The 19,470-nt window shown below is 47.3% G+C and overlaps 1 protein-coding gene across 3 annotated transcripts in view; it reads left to right on the top strand.

Moving 5' to 3' along the window:
* The window catches only part of CREB3L1 (cAMP responsive element binding protein 3 like 1), a 74,266-nt gene that overhangs the window by 12,377 nt on the left and 42,419 nt on the right, over window positions 1-19,470 (top strand). The window contains exon 1 of one of the 3 annotated variants that reach the window (XM_068193535.1): window positions 16,627-16,804. The exons of 1 other annotated variant lie outside the window; for it this stretch is intronic. In XM_068193535.1, the coding sequence (XP_068049636.1) occupies window positions 16,697-16,804 (108 nt within the window). In that variant the 5' untranslated portion in view covers window positions 16,627-16,696. Of the gene's footprint in view, window positions 1-16,626; window positions 16,805-19,470 lie in introns of those variants that run through there. One more of the 3 variants, XM_068193534.1, reaches the window with a different exon arrangement.

Here is a 19,470-nt window from a genome sequence, read left to right on the forward strand (position 1 = left end):
GGCTGGGCCATTCATCCATGCCAGCCTCTAGAGAATATGGAGAAGCTGCGCAGAAAAGGCCCTGGGCGCACTTGTCCACACCCTGTAGCCCGCAGTAGACATTCACATCCTGCCAAGGTAAACTGGGTGAATGGTGTGCCTGATTCACAGCCAGGTCTGCAGCAAAAGCAGTGAGTGAAGAGTGGCAGAACTTTAACTCCTTGCGAGGGGCTGAAGACAGAATTCGCAGCAGACGACCCAAATTCTTGGCGGGAGTGTGTATCTCGCAGGGTTTCCTGCCAGAGTTTCTGCTGTTCCACATGTTATCTCTGCACTTAAAGCCTTTTTTGTTCTGGGAGTTTTTTTGTTGAGTTAGGGTTTTTTTTTCCCCTCAAACATCACCTTCAGGCATTTGTTTCCACTTACCTGAGTGTTTCCCAAACAATGGGCTTAAACTTACTGTTGTCTAGTCCCCTTTGATCACCAGTATATGATGACTCAGATCTGGAACCTAAACCACTGCTTTCACTTAGAAGTTGTTCAACCTACCTGTCTAATTCCTCAGAGATTATCTGGATTCAGTATGCTTTTGTCAAAGCCGCATGACTTCCACTTTTCCCTTGCATCTTCCAGTTTCTCTGTCCCCGTTGTTGTTTGCTATTCTTTTTCCTTTTTTGAGTCTCTCGGCCACAAAGTATCACACCAAGTGATATTTTCAGATATGGTGGAGGTGATGGGGATGTTAATTCTGCTCTCAGAGGTTCCTTTAGGAAAGAAAATATTTTTAAACACCCACAAGACAAAACGGTTTCGTTTTTTAAGCTGACAAACAATTTGTCCACAGTCAAAATGTTTGTGATGATAATGGTGCTGTGCCTTGAGGGAAATAATTCAACTATCACTTTCCTGCTTACAAATACCTCAGTCCAGTGATGTCCCATGTTGTATCTCAGTCTGAGACTCATGGCCCCACTCCTCCAGGAGGAAAATGCTTGCATCTTTGGAAAACTTGGGTGAAATTTTAAGTGGCACAGTAGGAGTAGAACCCAAGATCTTCTGCTGGTTTACTCTTATCCAACACAATTTAGACCCCTCTGTCCAAAACTTTGGATGATGTCAGTGGGATAAATGGTACAAAATTGCCATTTTGTCTGGGAAGATGTTGGATCTGTTTGCTCTTGCAGTGTCTTGATATGTGTGTGGCTGTATGGGAGTATAGCAACAGCTCCCTTAATCTTCAGCCTGTGACTGTAGTGGAAAAAATAACATAGAAATGTCATATAATTGTTTTTTTTAAAATTGTGCTGTGTTTTGCTTTTTTTTTTTTTTTAATGCCTCCCAGTTCTCCTGTACTAGTTGCAGTCCAGGAAACTTTGTGTTTATTAAACACTGTGTAAATTTGCAGCTCTCTATAAATGTAAAATCAATAGGAGTGATAACAGCAGCAAAGTGCTCAGTCCAGCTGTGGTAATAACCCAAAAGTGCTAATTCCTTGATAAGGTCACTTGCTTCACACAGGCACCTCCTCTCCATGTGAAAACAGAGGGTGTAGCACAGAAGATATTTGTGTTCCCTGACAAGACAGGAGACACTGAAAACATGTAATTTCCAGCAGGTGACAATGGCGGGCAACAACCTGAAGGATTCTTACAATCTCTTGTAGAGGCCTTCATCCCTCCCCTGAGCGCTGCAAACATGTTCTCCTCTAGGAAATCAAAATTTTAGCAAACATCTGGTATCCTTCTTAATCTCTTCTCATAAACAGATGAGATAGGGGAATCTCCAGTAACCTGATGGAGTGAGCAAGATTATATTCTGGAGGATGAGCAGAGCAACATAGATAAAGGCTTGTGTGGCTGACCCCTCTGAACTGTGGTCTCCATCAGTGATGCCACCACTCATAGACTGGGCAGTTTCTGGGGTTCTCTTAGTGTGTGTAGGGACCACATCCCCACCTTTCTCCAGGTGTCCTGGTGCTCTAATGGTAGCTCTGCCTGTTCAGGCTACCCCACTTCCATCCAAACAGGCAGGTGGAAGGGCTTTGGGCTTTTCACAGCTGCAACTTTACCACCAGTGGCAATAATTATTTACTATAGAAAAATAGCTTGTATGCCCCTAATGTCTGATTGTCCCCTCTACCTTCTACTGTGGTGATTCTCTCAATGGTAGAACTGCTGCAGACAGCTTTGGTTGGCTCCATGCAGTCTGCTCCTCTTCCCTTCCAGGTCTCCTTTAAACATGGTTTAGGGCTCCCAGGTGGCTTACAGCCATTCATCTGGCCTCTGTCATGACCTCCCCATAGAGTTCTCTTGAAGATCTGAGATCCCAGGATAAATCCATTCCCTCCTCCCTGCCCACCACTGTCAGTGAACCTGCTGTCATTTTGCTCTGTGGTGGGTCCATAGTGACCTTTGGGCTTTTTCTTTGCCATACTGCTGCAGTAAATCCAATCCATCTGCACATCAGTACCCTTCTCTTTTCTTCTTCCCTGACCTCTGCCTGCTAACGCATCCCTAGGTCCAGTGACCTTAGACACAGGAAGAATCCTCCTTAAGCCCCTATCCCAAAGGTGGCAACTCCTGCTATTAAATAATAATCATACAGTAATAATCACCAGAGGGCTGGCAGGGACTTGGAGAGATCTCTGTAGCTATCGCTCCCTCTCCAAGGTGGAGTCACCCAGGAGCAGAGCATGACGTGGGCGTTAAATGCTTCCAGCAATTGGGATGCCGCAGCCTCCCCAGCAGCCCCTTGCGGCCCAGGAGACCGTCCTGGAGAAAAAGCACTTTCTGGATAATAGCACAAATCCTTCCCCCTGCAAATAAGGCTGATGATTACTTGTCCTTCTTCTGGTGGATCTGGAGTAGAACTGATCATTGTCTGCTTTATAGAACCTTTTCTATAATAACAAAACAGCTTTTAGAGTAACTGAGAAAGAGGCGTTTGCTCACTTGCAAAGTCAGGAAATTCCCTGCCAATGGACATTCTTTGTCGGGGATCCTTTGCCAGCATAGGCTGAGCACTAAGCCCCACAATCTGCATTTTCCTTTTGAATGACTCTCACAAAATAAACCAAATATCACATCCAAGGAGATTTATTACATCCCTTCCAAGGGCGAAGCATTCCTCAGCTACATTCCACTTCTGTCTTTTGTGCTTAGGAAAGGGGAAAAAAAGCGCTGTGATGCCTCTGGATCCCACCCCTCCAGGGCTTCTGTCGTTAATAAAGTCGAGCAGCTGGAGCCAGATTTGTCAGACTAGTCCTGAATGGCTGGCTCGCTCCTGCTGCAAGAGCAGCACCATCAGAGCAGTGCTAGGATTCCTGCTTCTGCTGAACGACTAATAAGTCGTGGCACCACGTTTCCTCAGTAAAACCACCTTCTGTTGTTCCCAGTGACACCTTATCCCCGTGGCAGCAGCTTGCCAGAGTGGATCTTCTCGTTTCCTAGCTGCTTTGCCTTCTGCCTCTGCATGATGCAAGAGTTTGCAATGCTTTTTGGGAGCTCAGATGTGCTCTCAGAGACTGCTTGAAGCAATTGCTCTCTCCAGGCTTTGCAGTGAAGCTTTTACCCAGATGTGTAAGTGAGGATGTGTATAGAGGGAGGGCAAGGAGGTGAAACCTCTTTTGTATTATCTGAGCTTAATTAAGTTTCACCCCTAGGCAGTTGCTAATTGATTGACCCCAGGACTGTAAAAGGGAGCAAATTTACCAGAGCTCATTAAAAGGGCAGAGTTTGGAATTTGAATTTTTTTATTTTATAGATGAATACCTTTGACTGATGTCTTGCTGACTGATATTCGTGAAACAAACTCCATTCAGCAAATATTGGTAGGTGGATTTGGCTTTTCAAACCCAAATGAGGGAAGTGGTGAGTACACAGATGCCTGTTCATCCTCACTGTGTCCCTTGCCAGTATTTATAGGTATCACTTAACTGGAGCTCTGATACTGCTTTCTGCCCCAGCCAAGGCTGTGCTAACCAGCTTGTTGTCTCTTCCAGCAAGGTATCAAGAACATTTCAATTTCACAGGCTTCAAAAGCTTTTCACAAAATTGACAAAAAACCCTCCCCAAACCAAAGATCAGTTCACCCACCATAAAATGCAGTAACTGCAGGTGTGGGTGAAGCCAGCTGTGCAACAGCACAGGGGCAACACCCCATTGCAATGGTGTAATAAGTGGAGAAGGGGAAAAGATGCTGTGTACAAGGGGAGCTGTGGGAAGAACAAAGGGAAGAGGATCATCTTTTCCCAAACAGCTGGAATGTGGACTATACAAAACGTTCAAAGATCGCTTCCAATCTGATGGAGCTCACACCTGTCCTATACAGTCAAACTCCCATGCAGAGCAGGAGTCACCCGAATGACAGTAGCCTTCTTCTCAAATACATCAGGACATTGTTTGCAGGCCTCTTCTTCAAGTACTACTCTTGACCTTTTGTTGGTGAGGTTTGACACAAAGGGAGCTCATCCTGTCAGGACTGAGACATAGCCTCATAGTGTGAGGAAAAGGCTACAGAAAATAAAGAATGCAGAACAATGTGGAATAGATATGCACACCTGAAGATGCAAAGGATGAAGGAGACCATTATGAGCACAATGGAAGAGCAGCTGCTGCCCAGCTGACAGGTGGCTATTAGAAGGCCAACTTTCACAACCAGCCCAGCAAAAGTTCCTTTTATCGCTTGGAGTGAATTCACTGCAGCTCCCATCAGCCTTAAAACCATTTCAGATGAGTTTTAAAGCTATTTATAGTGTGGAGGGGAAAGTCCTGTTGTGTAGCAAACTCAAAAAGTAGTGTGCGCAACCTGGATGTGAGAAGTTGCAGCATATTTGAAGTTTCTCCTGTCAGCCTGTGAGTTGCTTCCTTTTTTTTTTTCCTTGCAAGGACAGACTGTTGTCCTATTCCCTTCAGCTTGTCATCCTCAAATAAGTCGCTCATCTCTCCTGAAGAAATTTCATGCATTCTATGAAGACTTTCAAAAATTTGATGGAACTGTAAGCTGAATAGCAACATGGATAAATGACACCTGTCCTACATGGGTTTCACTGTGAACACATCTCTACAGATTGTCTATCCCTGTCCTAGGCTTGTTTTCCTCTAGGCCCTTCAGAGCCCTTCTGAGCTGCTTTTCTGTCTTTTCTCTTTTTAAAATGTTTACCATCTGTGAGCACTTACAGGAAAGTTCCAAGTTTCACGGCATATTTGAAAGTTGCTGGTTTGTTTGGTTTCTGGTTTAGGTAGTGGTTCCCAAGAATAAATCTTTAGCTGTAGCTATGAGGAACAGAGACTTTTACTGTCTCTGTAGTGAAATGACATTTGTTGACAGGAAGAACTGACCTTCTAGGAGAAGATGTTACTGAGGAAAGAGAGGAAGCCAAGTGTCTTCTCTTTGGAGTACATGGATGTCCCCCTCCTGGGTGCACTTGTGACCCTCACAACTGTCTCCCCTACTGTTTGCTCTGTCTGCTTCTTTCTCTTTCTTCTTTTCCTCTCTCCCCAACCACACCCACTATTTAACCATTTAGATATAAAAATAAAAAATAAGAAAACCACCCAACCCACTAGACAGAGGGTTTGCTAAAGAAGGGTAATTTTAAAAGCAAGTCTTTGAGGTCAGTGTGTAATTGTATCATTGGGACTATGTGATCTGAGACAAAAATAATCCACTGAGTATCTGGTCAAGAAGGAGAGGATGGCAGCCTGCAGTGAGGGAAGAGCGACTTACATGCTATTGACCAGGCAGCAAAAGAACAGGCAAAACTACTTGCTGGCACCAGAATTAATATTTGTGTAGAATACTGCAAAATATTCTGTCTGTGATGGGATCATTACAGCTGTTGCTCGGGTCACGGCCTCCCTTGGTATGTGCCAGGAAGCACTGGGTACTTCCTGGAAATTTATTGGTCTTCCACAGAAATAAAGATATGATGTAAAGCGTATTTATATATTAACTTGCTCATGAGGAACATTTCTTATTTGATGTGGAGTTTAGGGTGCTGAGGTTTTTTAACAGTTCTCCATTTTCAAACCCCTGTTTCAGGTGCTTTATGAAAACCTGAATTCTGCAAAGGGTTCATAGGACTGTAAGCCATGCCCTCGGAATAAAAAAGGATGTTTTCACCCCTATAAATATCAGTTCCTTTCTTGGCAGTTCCTTCTCAGTTATAAGTGACAGCAGTAAGTTATGTGGGCCATTCATGTAATGTATTTTACCAGTACTTCCTTTAGTGCATTTTAAAGGAAGAAGTGAGCCTGCTAAGTGCCAAAATATCTCTGCTGTCTGCTAGTCCTGAGAGTACAATAAAGGGGGTAGGAGGACCACACCACAGTGCTTTGTTTTGTTTATTGTCCTGGCAGAGACAGTGGCAGCCCCCATCACTTGGAAATAATGATGCTAATTCCCAATCATGATTTTCCTGGTTTCAGAGATGGTTTGGTGACACCAAGCATACTTTCATCTCTGTCGTTCCTGAGTTACTTGCACACTATCCCAGATAAAAGCACCATAAAAATCAGTTTTATTGTGAAGGAAGTTAAATTTGAGAGAAGTGAGTACTCTTGTACATTGATGCCAGTGGCTGGTGTATAGAGCTTTACCTGAATTGATGCTACTTGTGTTTCCACTCCAAGGTGTCCAGCCATGAACTCTCCAAGATTTCACTGCAGCTCAATATTTTCCTTTCTCAAACCACTGTCTGTGCATGAAAGGATTTATTTTTAATCAGAGGCCAGTGTTGGTTGCAGGGGTCTTTACTTTGTGACCTTCAATTCTGTTTCTAGGAGGAGACAGTGGGTTTCAGTACCTTCTTGCTGTGGCTGTTTCTGGGCAAGCCCTTCCCAGAACAGATGCCACTGATTCAGGAGGTCTTGCTGCCTCCCCTTTATTTAAGTGCTGGTTACACAGCTCTGCCAGGATCCATTGCTGCTGTAAACCACGTTCAAGGGATAAGCAATTTAGGGTTTGGAGTCATAGTAGACCAGCCCTGGAGACCTCATGCAATTGTTTTTCACCCTTCTTACACCCACAGTTCTGCTAGATTAGAGTTACTGCACATTCCAGACACTCTCTGACTTGAATTTGAGTTGGGAAAGACACACATACAAAAAAGAAATTTGTGTTGTAAATTAGATTTCTCAGATTTCAGTGATTTGTCATGGTAATGTGGCTCAATCTGTGCAGTCATAGAAACATTTCACAAGTTCAAACTCTTCCGATACTATTAACTTCCCCAGTGTGGCAGGGCTCAGTGACTGTAGGAGGTAAGGTTAATTTCAAATAATCTGTGGTAGAAAAAAAACATGGCACCTCACATGGGAAAGCATAAAACCTACAAAATGAGGATTAAGCTAGAAAGCATTCCCCCACCCTAGAGATCTATTTGGGAAGATTGGATTCTCAGCTCAATTGTTTTGTGCTGCTTCCTGCCCCTGTTCAAGTCCAACGGGGTATATGCTGCCTCTTGGTGTAGCTCAGGCCAGTGGGACAGTACTCAAACACTTTCCTGTGTGCATTGTGCTTGCCCACAAGCCAAACCAAAAACTGTAATTCAGAACTCGCTCAATGGGGTGATCTAAAAATAATAGGATTAAAACCAGTAAATGATGGTTTCATAGGTTTGCCTGCCTATGTCAGAGCCAGCAGGGCGCCTTTTCAGCCAGTTCCCTGCAACTGTCAGAAGTCACCTAAAAGCAAGGAAGGCAGGAAGTTTCCACATTTCCAGGACTTCAGGTGCCCAGGCTTTGATAAAGCTGCTAAATGTTCTGAGATATTCTGAGAAAGGAAGATCTGACAAAACTGTTAGCCCTGTTTGCCACACAAACCAGAAAGTCTCATTTCTCTAGTACATCTTTTCCTAGAAAAACAGGCTGCTTGTGACTTGGATGGGTGATCTCTTCAATGGGTAAAAAACTGGCTGCATGGCCAGACCCAAAGAATTGTGGTGACTGCCAAATCCATTTGGCAGCTGGTTGCTAGTGGTGCTCCCCAGGACTCAGTTTTGGGACTGGTCCTGTTTAACATCTTTATTGATGACTTGGACATTGGGATTGATGACACCCTCAGTAAATTTGCAGACGACACTAAGTTGTGCGGGAGTGTTGATCTGATTTGAGGGTAGGAAGTCTCTGCAGAGGGATCTGGACAGGCTCAATCAATGGACTGAGGACAACTGCATGAGGTTCAATAAGGCAAAGTGTCAGGTCCTGCACTTGGGTCACAACAACCCCAAGCAGCACTACAGGCTTGGAGAAGAGTGGCTGGAAAACTGCCCAGCAGAAAAGGACCTGGGAGTGCTGGTGAGCAGTGGCTGAACATAATCCAGTGTATGTGTCCAGGTGGCCAAGAATGCCAATGGCATCCTCACCTGTATCAAGAACAGTGTAGCCAGCAGGACCAGGGCAGTGATCTCCCCTCTGTACTGAGTATTAGTGAAGCCACACCTCAAGTGCTGCATCCAGTTTTGGGCCCCTCACTTTAAAAAGGATGTTGAGGTGCTCTCCAGGTAGAGAGACTGATTTCTTCTACCATGCCTGCAGTGAAAGAACCAGAGGAAATGGCCTTAAGTTGAGATAGGGGAGATTCAGATTAAGTATTAGAAAAAGATTTTTTATTGTTAGGGTGGTCAGATGTTGGAACAGATTGCCCAGTGAGGTGGTGAAATCACCATCCCTGAAGGTGTTTAAGAGGCATCTGGATCTGTGCTGGGTGATGTGATTTAGTGGTTTAAGGGTTACCGTGTTACTGCTGGGTGGATGTTAGGACTTGGTTATCTTAAAGGTCTCTTCCAACTGGATGTTAGAGATGTACAGATGCAGAGCCATGGGCAGGGAGTTCTTGAGCACTTCAAAGAGCCTCTTTCTTAGTGACATTGCCTTTGGTCATGTTTCATATTTTAGGCTGCTGATACACTCAAGTTCTTGATGAATCAAAAGCTGTACAGGAAATGGCCGTACCAAAGGGACCTGCTCAGTATGCCAAGGAAACACAGGTACTCTGGGACAGAGGACCCAGGGACTCTACTGCCTGGCCTTGCCTTGCCTTGGCTAAGCTATCTACCCCACAGTCAGCTGCAGAAACCACATCTCTCCCCCAGTTCTGTTTCCTTGCTGATCATCTCTCTAGCAACCATGAGGGATTTGCTCAGTGGGTCTTAACGGAAAGCAGCTGATAATTTTTATTTCTTTATTTGAGATCTCAATCCATGTATGAAGAGCATGCCACACTTGGCAGCAGCTGTATGAGACTTTTTGATGCAGGTAGTCCCCCCCTTCCTTTTTGTAAGTTGAGAGTCACACTAGGGGCAACTTCATTCACCAGGGCTTCCCCCAGAGTAGTTCTTGCTCTGCAAGAGGGCAGTTGGCTGGCCCAGGTGAGCTCTCCTGAGGCTGGGAGAGTAGCAAGGCCAGTTCCCAGGAACAGCTGCATGCCCAAGTGGTGTGGACAGTGCCAGCCTCACCTGGCTTTCCCACCCCAGCATCCGGCCCCAGACCCATGCACTGCTTGGGCAGGGAGAGGAGGGCAGGGGAGTTCACTGCCAAGAGTGACACGTCTGTGTGTGCCTGACAGCATCTGTTGCCATGGCAATGCATATTTGAGCCTGAGCCGAGTTGCATCTTCCCTGAAGTTGTGAATTGAGCTTAGCTTTATTTATTTAAAACCAACCATAACAAGTGAAAGAAAGACAAGAGACACATTACAAATCCCCTTGCACAGGACGTAGCCAAATGAGTCAGAGGCACTGCAGGCTTTAATCAGCCCACCTGACGTCAAACCTCTCCATCAGAGGAAAGTGCCGCCTGGAAATGTCAACATGCCCAAATGGAAAGGCCAGAAGGTAAATCTTTTCCTGTGCTCACTCACTGAGTAGGAAAGAACAATTAAAATTCAGCCAGTTCCCTAGACACATCTTAATAGCACTCTGATTGAATGTTTTTCTCCTCCTGGTCCTCTCCCATCCCTGCTGTTAGCTGCCTGGGGACAAGGCCTATTGGTTTGAAGGATCTTTCTAATGTAGCATCAAACCCCAGATCCTTCAAGAACAAGGTGTTACCACCAGCAGCAAAAAAAGGGCTCTGCAGGAAAATTTTGTCACTGAAGTGACCTCTCCCACAAACTGAGTTTACCATGCCATGACAGTGGTTCTAAGTTTCACACATGTGAATGCGCAGGGGTAAAAAGAGCAACTTAGCTTGGACCTATGCCACTTGTCATCAGAAAGTTGGAATGAGGAAGAAAAGCAGCAGGAATGGGACCATTTTTTTGCCAAAGGTGTCAGCCACCTTGAGGGCTGACATGTTGAGGGAAGGTCAACACCAAGCCTGACAGATGCACCACAGCAATAGGAAATGATCATGGGCTGTAACAGATGCATGACCTACTGGGAAGAAAAACTCTCTTGCATCCTTTGTAGCAGAACTCAAACTTTGGGCCCCTGTAATATATACAAGGTAAGAAGGAACCCCCAGCTTTGAGTACAAAAAGCCTGTTCTTGAGTGTATATCTTAAGCTAGGTGTACAAAAGGGAGAGGGATCAGCCAAGTACACCTACAGCTTTATGTGTCCCTTTGACAAACATCAAGCTAGGAAGCCTAGGAAAACCATCCATTCCTAACCCACTGGTGTTTGCCAGGGGTGACAAAGGGACACACACAGACATCAGGGAAAACAAGCACCCGGAGAAGGAGGAAGGAAGGAAGGAAGAATGTAAATGCAAACCGCACCACTTAAAAGCAGGGCAGCATTCCAGTTCCTCCAAAGTGCTCCCCACACCCAGCACTGTACAGCAGCCAACCTGGTGGGCTTCTGATCTTCCCAAAGCACTTAACACTTCTCCCCCTTTTATTTTTGTCCTAAATGTGTTTTGCTTTGGTGGCTGATCCTGGCTATGTGCCTGAGACTTTACACTGGGGTTGCTTTTCTCTAGGAGATGTCTGTAATGAAGGTTTCTTCCACCGTGTTCTCTTCCCCCTGTAGTGAAAGTCTGTAATTACCACTGAGGGGTGAGGCAGACAGCACTGAAACAATGTCATTTGAACGGGGGTGAGACATGCCTGAATTGTTGGGTTGTGCTTTTCTCCTTACAGGATTTCTTGTGGATCTGGACCTTGCTTTTAACCCTTGGCAGTACAGGGAACATCATCCTCCCACTTTCCTGACCAGCCTGTGTGTGCTGTATCTACTTGGTTCTGACCAGGGCAGATTCTGTTGGATGTAGCCAAGATGCAAGTGTCCAAATTCTTTACCATGCTTGAGGGGTCAAGTGGCACAAATCTGCATGGATTGCTCTCCAGTCATTCATGTGGGTAACTGGGAGTTGGAGTTGACTCTATATGGCACATACTGTGTGTCACAGCAGAGTTGTTGCCATCCCTTGCCCTGACTCATCCAGTCCTGTTCTAGCAGCTCTTCAGCTGCCTCCTGTACAAAAGCCATTTGCTTCCCCCTCCTTGATACAGGGTATCTTCTTGGGGTAAAATTCAGAGTGTGCAGCTTGTCATCCTCCCTAGGGAAAGATTTGAGTTCTAGGAAATGGTTAGGAGAAAAGAGGCGATACGTTCCCCTAAAAATGACTCTTCAGGTTGTCTCCAGCCCTGTGAAGTCTGCCTGGATCCCTTCTGCAAGCACGCCTTGCAACCATGAAGGCTAAAAGCCTAATAAATAAAAAGTAGTGCATAGGAAGCAGAGGTGGCCACCCTCTTCTGCAGTCCTGCAGCTTCCCATTCACATAGTGTCTTCAAATGCTAAAAAACTGCTGGAAGGAGATGCCCTCATATTGAAGTTACTCTGCACCCAGTCAGCCTGAAAGTTGTTTGATTCCCCTATTGTCATGCCTATGCCAGCCTGTGCTCTTTCTGATGTATAGAGCAGGAAGGGGAGATTGTGTGTGACAAAGCAAAGGAACAGTCTTAGCTTGCCATGAAGAAATGAAGGAATTACAAAGAGATTTTTCCTCCTATATCAGTTACTTCCAAAGTGGCGAGTTTTCATTTATCATATTTTGTTACAGTACCCATTTACTATTTGGGGGCTTTGCTTTCTGTCATATTGGCAGAAAGACATAAAGCCACAGGCAGCTCAGCCACTTTCCCAGGAGACCAAAGGGGTTCCGTGAAGGGATATTCCTGGGGTCCACTGTCTTGTACTCAAGGCTTTCCTTTTCCTAGGTCTTTCCTCCTTCCTTGTCTGTCACTCACTCCTTGTTTGCAAGGCTGATTTAAGTCTATCCAAGGGCCCCAAGTTTACCCCAGAAAGAATAATAATTGCAGTGCTGAGCTCTGTGGCTTCCCTTTCATTTCCCACATAGCATTAGGGTGCTCATCGAAACCACAGCATTCATGGACCCTTGCCATATGCAAACATGCAATTAATATGCTCTTCACTTTCCCCTCTACTTCCTAAGCAATATGGGGGGAAAAAAGCACAAGTTGTGGTGCACATTTCCTTATGACACACACGTGTCTGCACTTCTCTGCAGTGCTCCAGCATGGCTCATACCTACCTGGATTTGGTGGTCATTAAAGAAGTGTGTCTGCTTGCAGGCAGACATTTAATTTGATGTCCTGTGCAGATGCACACAAAGCAATATGCAGAACACAATTCATTCCCTCTTTCAGTTGTGGGGGCAGATCTATGAACACTTTTTTCATAGGTATTAGCCCCTTCTCTGTTTTTAGCAGGGAGCTGCAATGGGTGTGATCTCTGCACTGGCTCCCCTCCCTGTCCCACTGCTGCTTGCTGCTGATGGGAACAGGTGTGCTGGGTACCTGGCTGTGAGTGCACACAGCAGGAAGAAGAAAATGGAAAGCAGCTGATGCTGGGTGGATAGAGAGGTGTGTGTGCAAGAGAGAGAGTTTAAACCAGCCGCTGGAAGGATATCAAAAGGGAGACACATTTCCTGGATGAGGCAGGGCTGTGGATCAGAGGGCAAAGAAAGGCTCCAGTGATTGCAAGTCCTTCCTCAAAAGTTACCTTTTGCTAGAGAATGTTTTGCTGTATCACCCTCTATCTTGACTTTTTCCTGGGTTTTTAATTGTCCCCATAAAAACCTAAATGAAGAAATCACAGCCAAAGGCTTGGATATTTAACTACTTGTGCTATCACACACAACTTGACTCCTAAGAGCCCGTCTGGGGACTGTAGTATCTCTTCTTTGAACTAGGCCGAAAGTTCCATTTCCATCCTCACCTTGTTCTCAGTAGATCTTCAGGAGCAGAGGGGGCCTATAATGCAGCTCCCTCTGTCTGTGGTGCACAAAACAGCAAAACCACACCAAAGCAGTATATGGAGAAGTAATCCAATCCATAGAAAAGACAAAGCAAAATGGAGGCAAGACTGTTGCAAAGAGCCAAAGTATGGAGTCCGAATGACTCCAGAAAACCTTCATGACTAGGAAGATAGGCTGTGGCAGAAACTGTATATTCCATCCATATGGACACCAACACTGGAAAAATAAACAGGACAAATGGTATCTTTCACAGACTTGAAGTAAAAGCCTGTCTTTGGTGGCAGTCCTAAAGAGCCAGCCTGACCTCCAAAGCAAAGCAGTTCCAGCAGCATGAATCATTCCCATACCAGCTGTCCAGGCTGCAAACACTACGCAGATGACCCCTCTTGTAACAACAGAGCCTGCATGCAGCAGACCAAAAATCACCGACATTTCACCCTACATTCCTCAAGAAACACTCATCCTTGAAGAGTCTGTGAAACCTCTTGGCACAGTCCTGGGTGGGGGAACCAAAACCTTCAGCTTGGCTTGTAGCCGAATGGCCTGGATTGCTGTCCACATGTTCAAGCCCAGGCCCTGCTTACCTTGTCTTGTGTGTCCTGCTTACAACAAAGCAGGGTGAAGGCAAAGCAAATGCAAAGTGATACAATGAGAGACTTGCAGTTCTCACTCCATGGACATAAAGGCAAGCCGTGGAAGCAGGACCAGGCAGGACGGAGCACGGGAGAGCAGGATCCCTTTATTATGAGAAATGGACTGATGATTCACTTCTCAACAGTGATAAAATTAGCTTTGTTGGTCATACATGTGTATTTGCAGTACCAAATATTGTGAGGCTAGGAAGACTTACCTGTTGTCATTTTGACTTGTTCAGCCTGAACATACTTGATTGCTATTTCAATCTCCTGCTGTAATCAGGTTGCAAATAAATCTAAGTATAAAATCAGAGAAAACTGGGCTGAGAAGGAATTTGAATGATCATGTAATGTAGCCCCTGCCCCAAGGTTGCTTCCTGCTCTGCTATATCTATGTCCCAAGAGATGGCTGCAGAACTTGGTTTTAAAGATGCTCTAGGAAGGATGATGCACCATTCAAGTGTTGCAAGCACTGCAGTCACCAGGCCTCTACTTCAGCAGTGCCACTCAGCCTGTCCTTTTCCCCCTTTGCTACAGGCACCCATGGCCAGTTGAAGCAGCACATCTGAGTTTTTCTGAACTGCAAGCACCTCCCCTCACCCATCAACAATTTACCTGTCTCCAAGTCTCTTCTGGAGCACAAAACTGCTTGCCTGCAGAAATAACTCTCCTTTTTGGCTCCAGAGAGTCAGTAGCATCACCCTCTGACCACCTAAGTGACATTTCCATTGCCTTTAGTGGACTGCACTCATGCCTGACATAAGCAAAGTGTCCATTTCAAAGCTCTACACAAATGCTAGAGATGGGGGCTCCCATCAGAACTCTCCAAGATGGGACAGAGCGGCTTTCCTGTTCAACATCAAAACGGGATATTTGTTATGATTCTTCCTTGTCTGCAAAGGTGCAGCAGTCACAGGCAGAGAGAAGCTGCATCTGGGCAGTTACACTCAATACTAAAAGCACTGAGTGGAAGCAGAGTTTCAGACCAGGCAATTTCATTTTTCTTTTTTTCTGAGCTATATTAATTTCCAGAATGGATTTCAAAGCTCCTATCTGACTGTGCCAAAGCATTTTCCCTTCAGAGCACAGACAAACAAGAGAGGTTTACTTTGCTTGACCTTTTCTGATGACACTGCCACCCATGCTGTGCAAACCATAGCTGACACCATCTGAGCTTCCTCGGCCTGAGGATAAATACAGTGTGTGTCCTGAGAAGAGGCTTCCTTGTGTTAGCTTGGGCAAGGCACTGAACCAGAAGCTCTTGGTTTCACCAGTAAGTCTTCATAGTTAGGGAAGTGATATCCATGTTTGGTTAGTGGCAGGAGGGGAAGCTGCCCCTGCTGTGGCTCTGTCCATGTGCTGTGACCCTGGCTGTCACTCCATTGCTATGGCAGGATTTGGTCTGTCTGCTCCTTGAAGCTGAGAAACCTGCTGACTGGGATGTTAAAGGAAAGGCATCTTCCCTCTTAACTTGGAGACAGGTTTACTTCTTGCTGAAGGGTCTGGACGGATTTCTTTTTCCCATCTTAGAGTGGCAAAGGTTTTTGTGTTTCCCCCTTTAAACCCGCTGGCATCCACACTAACAAAGAGGTTTCTTTACAATTTAGGAAGTACGAACAGCATTATTTTCTCAGTATAACTCCATCCTGGCTGAATTTATGTCTCTGACCTTTTACCCAAAGGCTCTTTACACTTGACTGAAACATAAGGTAAAAGTAAATGTAACTGAAAGAGCTCATTGTGTGTGTAAGTATAAAGGCTTTTGTGTGCAGGATGTGGCTGCTTGTGCAACCAGTAGCCAAGGAGCACCTTGGGTTGTGCTATTAGTTCTGACAGCCCTGGAGAATGTGGAGCAGGAGCCTGGATGGATGAAAACCCCATGTCCAGTTCAAGCACAGGCTCCAGCCAGCTTCAAATCAGCACTACTTTGCCAGGCTGGCAACTTCTGGCCAGGTTTCCCCCAGGAGAGATACACTGCTATCTTTGGGTTTTTTCCTTCAGATGCCCTTTGACCAAGAAAGCCCCTCCTTGGAGCTGGACTCCAGTCTGTTCTCTGTGGAGCCATGGAAATAGGAACAGATTAATAAAACATCAGGGTTTCTTCAACGGGATTATTATAAGTGGTTTTCTTGAGTGTTGGTTGGAGTAATGATCAGAGAGGACAGGGATCCATAATCCTATTTATCTGAAACCATATAATCTTCCTGAAGCTCTTTAACAGTGCCCAGCTCTTTAATTACAGAGCAGCCGCACGTGCAGCTGCAGCCAGGCCTACCTGCAAGCCCTCTGCGGGGAGCGGGGCTAGGAGACCTCCCTGCCGGCTGCCCTTCAGGCTCCGATCCCGCGGAACGCCCATCTTTTCCGGCGCTGCTCCTCGAGGGATGCAGAAGAGCCACCAAAGCCGGCCGGCCGGCTGCTGAAAGGAGGGTTTGTTCAGTTCGTCAAACTGACACGGCTCTGCCGGGGACCAGCAGCGCCCTCGGGTCCCTGCGCAGCGCCGGGAGGAGCACGGGGGCCCCGGGCAGCCACCGGCCTCGCCCCGCCCTGCGGTGCGGGGGCTGCCCGGGAGGCGGGGGCGCTGCCTCGAGGGGGTGTCTGCGCGGGAAGTCCCGCCCCGGCGGCTCCCGGAGAGCGGCGGGGGCGTGCCGCAGCCGCCCGCCGGCCCCTCGGCAGCGGGGCACTGACAGCCGCCCTGACCGGCACCGGCGCGGCGCTCCGCTCCCGTGCCCGCCCGGCGGTCGCTGCCGCCCCGCCGCCCATGGGCCGCCGCCACCGGGGGGCGGGCGGGAGCGAGCGGCCGCAGTGAGCCCGGCCGGCCGAGCGCGGGGGGCGGCCGAGCCCCGGCGCCGCGGGCACCATGGACAGTATCCTGGAGCCCTTCCCCGCCGAGCGGCTCTTCCCCGCCGCCGGCACCGGCTTCCTCGATTTCGGCGACTTCAGCGAGGCGGACTTTCTCAGCAATGTGGTAAGGGACCGCCGGCAGCACCCCCCGTTCCGGCGGGCCGGCCCCAGCAGTGGGACGGGACACGGCGGCGGGCTCTCCTCGGTCCCCGCCCTGCCCCGGGGTGCCCCGGCGATGCAGGTAACCGGGTGCCCGCTGTCGCGCACGGCCAGCTCCCCGCTGGACTGGCCCAGCCGCTGTTACCCCGAGGAGACCCCGCCGGGGAATCTCAGGGCTGAGATTGTTGTACAGTGTACAGTGGCTGGGGAGAAGTTTGCGGTGCCAGGCGGGGAATGTACGACCTGCCGTGTGTGAGCTCGGGCAGCACCGGAGGCACGGCCGGTTGCCGTCGGGAGGGCTTTGGGCTCAGCGCCTCCTCTCTCCTTTGCCTGTAACTTTTCCTCAGAGTGGCATTTGGGAGATGAAGCATCTACCGCTTGGCGCTTTGGCTGGGCTGATTTACTTTGGAGAGAAGGGTGAGGGAGAAGAGTGACTAGGGAGGAAAATGTGTTGCCAGTCTCAAGGAACCAAAGGAGCATTGTTCACCTCTAGGGAAACTGCCCAGTTTCTCCCAGGAGTCAGGCAAGGTCTCAGTCCAGCAGCTCTCCCTGAGAACACGCACAGACTCTGCTGTAGAGCCCGAGCTCTCCGTGGGAGTTTCCATGGGATCCTGCAGCCCCTCTGCCAGGCAGGACCCAGCCCTGAGGCAGAAGTGGGAAGGGCCCCACTCCAGAGGTGGTTTGGAGCGAGGGTATCCAGCGCTGGGCAGCAGAGCACTGCCTGAACGCGAGGCTCCGCCAGCCTCTGAGCGGCTGCAGCCGTGGGACCGTGTGCCTGCCCCGTAGAGAGATCTGAGCAATGGCTTGTTACTCTCCTTTCACAGCACTGGCACCTCCCGTGTTCCCGGTGTAGCACTGTGAGCGTCCCCGAGGACTACTCTTGCAATGGGAGCAGGGAACAGGGAGAGGGTGAATCCTCTGATGAATCCACTTCTGCTTTGCTACATAAAAGATATTTAAAGTCTTTTGTGTTGGCTCCTTTGTGAGGGAGACAGTAGAGATGCAGAATTTACATAAATATTAAGTGCACTGCACCAAGTAGAGGCACACGGGGTCTGGGAAAGAGATTATGGAGGCAGCCCCATCCCTCAGAGATCTCGCCAGCTCCTAATTTCTGAGATAGCACTGTGCCTCAAGGACTGATTCCACTGGGCTCTACCAAAGGCAACAGAGTCCGCAGTATTCAGGCAGACCTTCCAGTGGCACATCACCCCAAGACTGAGCGCTTGCCTCGCCTGCTCATATCTGAGAGACCTGTTGTTAGGAGTTTTGTGCTTTCCCTAATTCTGTACACATCCAGCATGGATGAAGGTATGCTGATAGGAAGTGCTTTATGTGAAGACCATTTATTCCTTAACCAAAATGAAAATAGTATGTATTGGCACCAGCCTTTTTACCAGGTGCAACATGGGCTGTGGTCAGAAGTCAGGGAACCCCTAACCAACATAGGTGGTACCTTTTTATAGTTAAACACAACTTGTGCCTGCAAGCAGACCCTGTGAAAAAGAAGCTTTTGTGTAAGAGTGCCATCTGGTGCCACCTGCCAGGACAGTGTGTTTAAAGTGTGCGGTGGCCGTGGGCTGGCTGGCTCTGTCCTGCCTCATTTAAATGGCTTTTCTGCTTGGAGAGCTGCTTCTGGAAGCAGCTTGCCGTTTTCTTCTCATTTAACTATGTTGCAGTGACTCAGGCATCATTGTGCTCAGCTGACAGCAGAAAGGTACTTTTTTAAAGGCTTTTTTTTTCCCCTATGGATTTTTTTCACAACTGCTGGAGTGAGAGAGTCAAGCTGAAACCTTCTCTTCCTGCAGAAGATACATATAAGAGATTCTGTAGCCACTTCTCGCCTACCAAATCTGTTGGTGATACAAGAGCCAGAACATAATACATCACCCTCTTTGTTCTCACTCTGCATGACAATGGGAAGGATGGAAGAAATACACTTGGATTTTCTTACTAAATCCAGCAAATCTCCTGGGATCTTGCAATGTGTGGAGAAGTTCTTTTGACATAGAACTGTGCAAAACATCACCGTGCACAATAGCTCACAAAGTTGCCAGTGCCTTTGCTTCAAAGATGGGCAAACTTTTCCAGATATTGTTCAGCAGGCATTTTTCTTAAAACAGGGCAGGAATTTCAGCCATAAAATGTCAGTATGAAATTTTCATGAGTATGATTTCCTCTTTTCAGAAAGGAAGTAGAAAGAAAAGATGGATGAACCTTACTGCAGAGTCTGTGCTCCTTTGGTACAAGAATTGCATGTGTCTAAACTACTGTCTTTTCCACAACCTTAGCAGTCCTAATGAGTCATCTTGGTCTTTAAAAAATTATTCTCTGTATTGTTCATCTCAAGCTGTGACAAAGAATTAATTAAGGCACATCTGTAGATGCATCTTCAGAAAGATCTGTGTGCTTGCAAAATAAAAAAAAAAAAAAAAAGAATGTGTAGGAGCTGCCTTTCAGAGACATCTGCCCAGGTTGTAGAAATAGGTTGACAGAAACCTCATTAAATTCAGCAAGAACAAACCCCGACTCTTGCCCCTGGAGTGGATGGATGGATGGACGGACGGACGGACGGACTGACCCACCAGGGGTCACAGAGCACTGGTGTGCCCCAGTAGCAAAGGCAGCTAG

This window comes from Anomalospiza imberbis, chromosome 6 (genome assembly GCF_031753505.1).
Source record: "Anomalospiza imberbis isolate Cuckoo-Finch-1a 21T00152 chromosome 6, ASM3175350v1, whole genome shotgun sequence".
Classification (NCBI taxonomy): Eukaryota; Metazoa; Chordata; class Aves; order Passeriformes; family Viduidae; genus Anomalospiza; species Anomalospiza imberbis.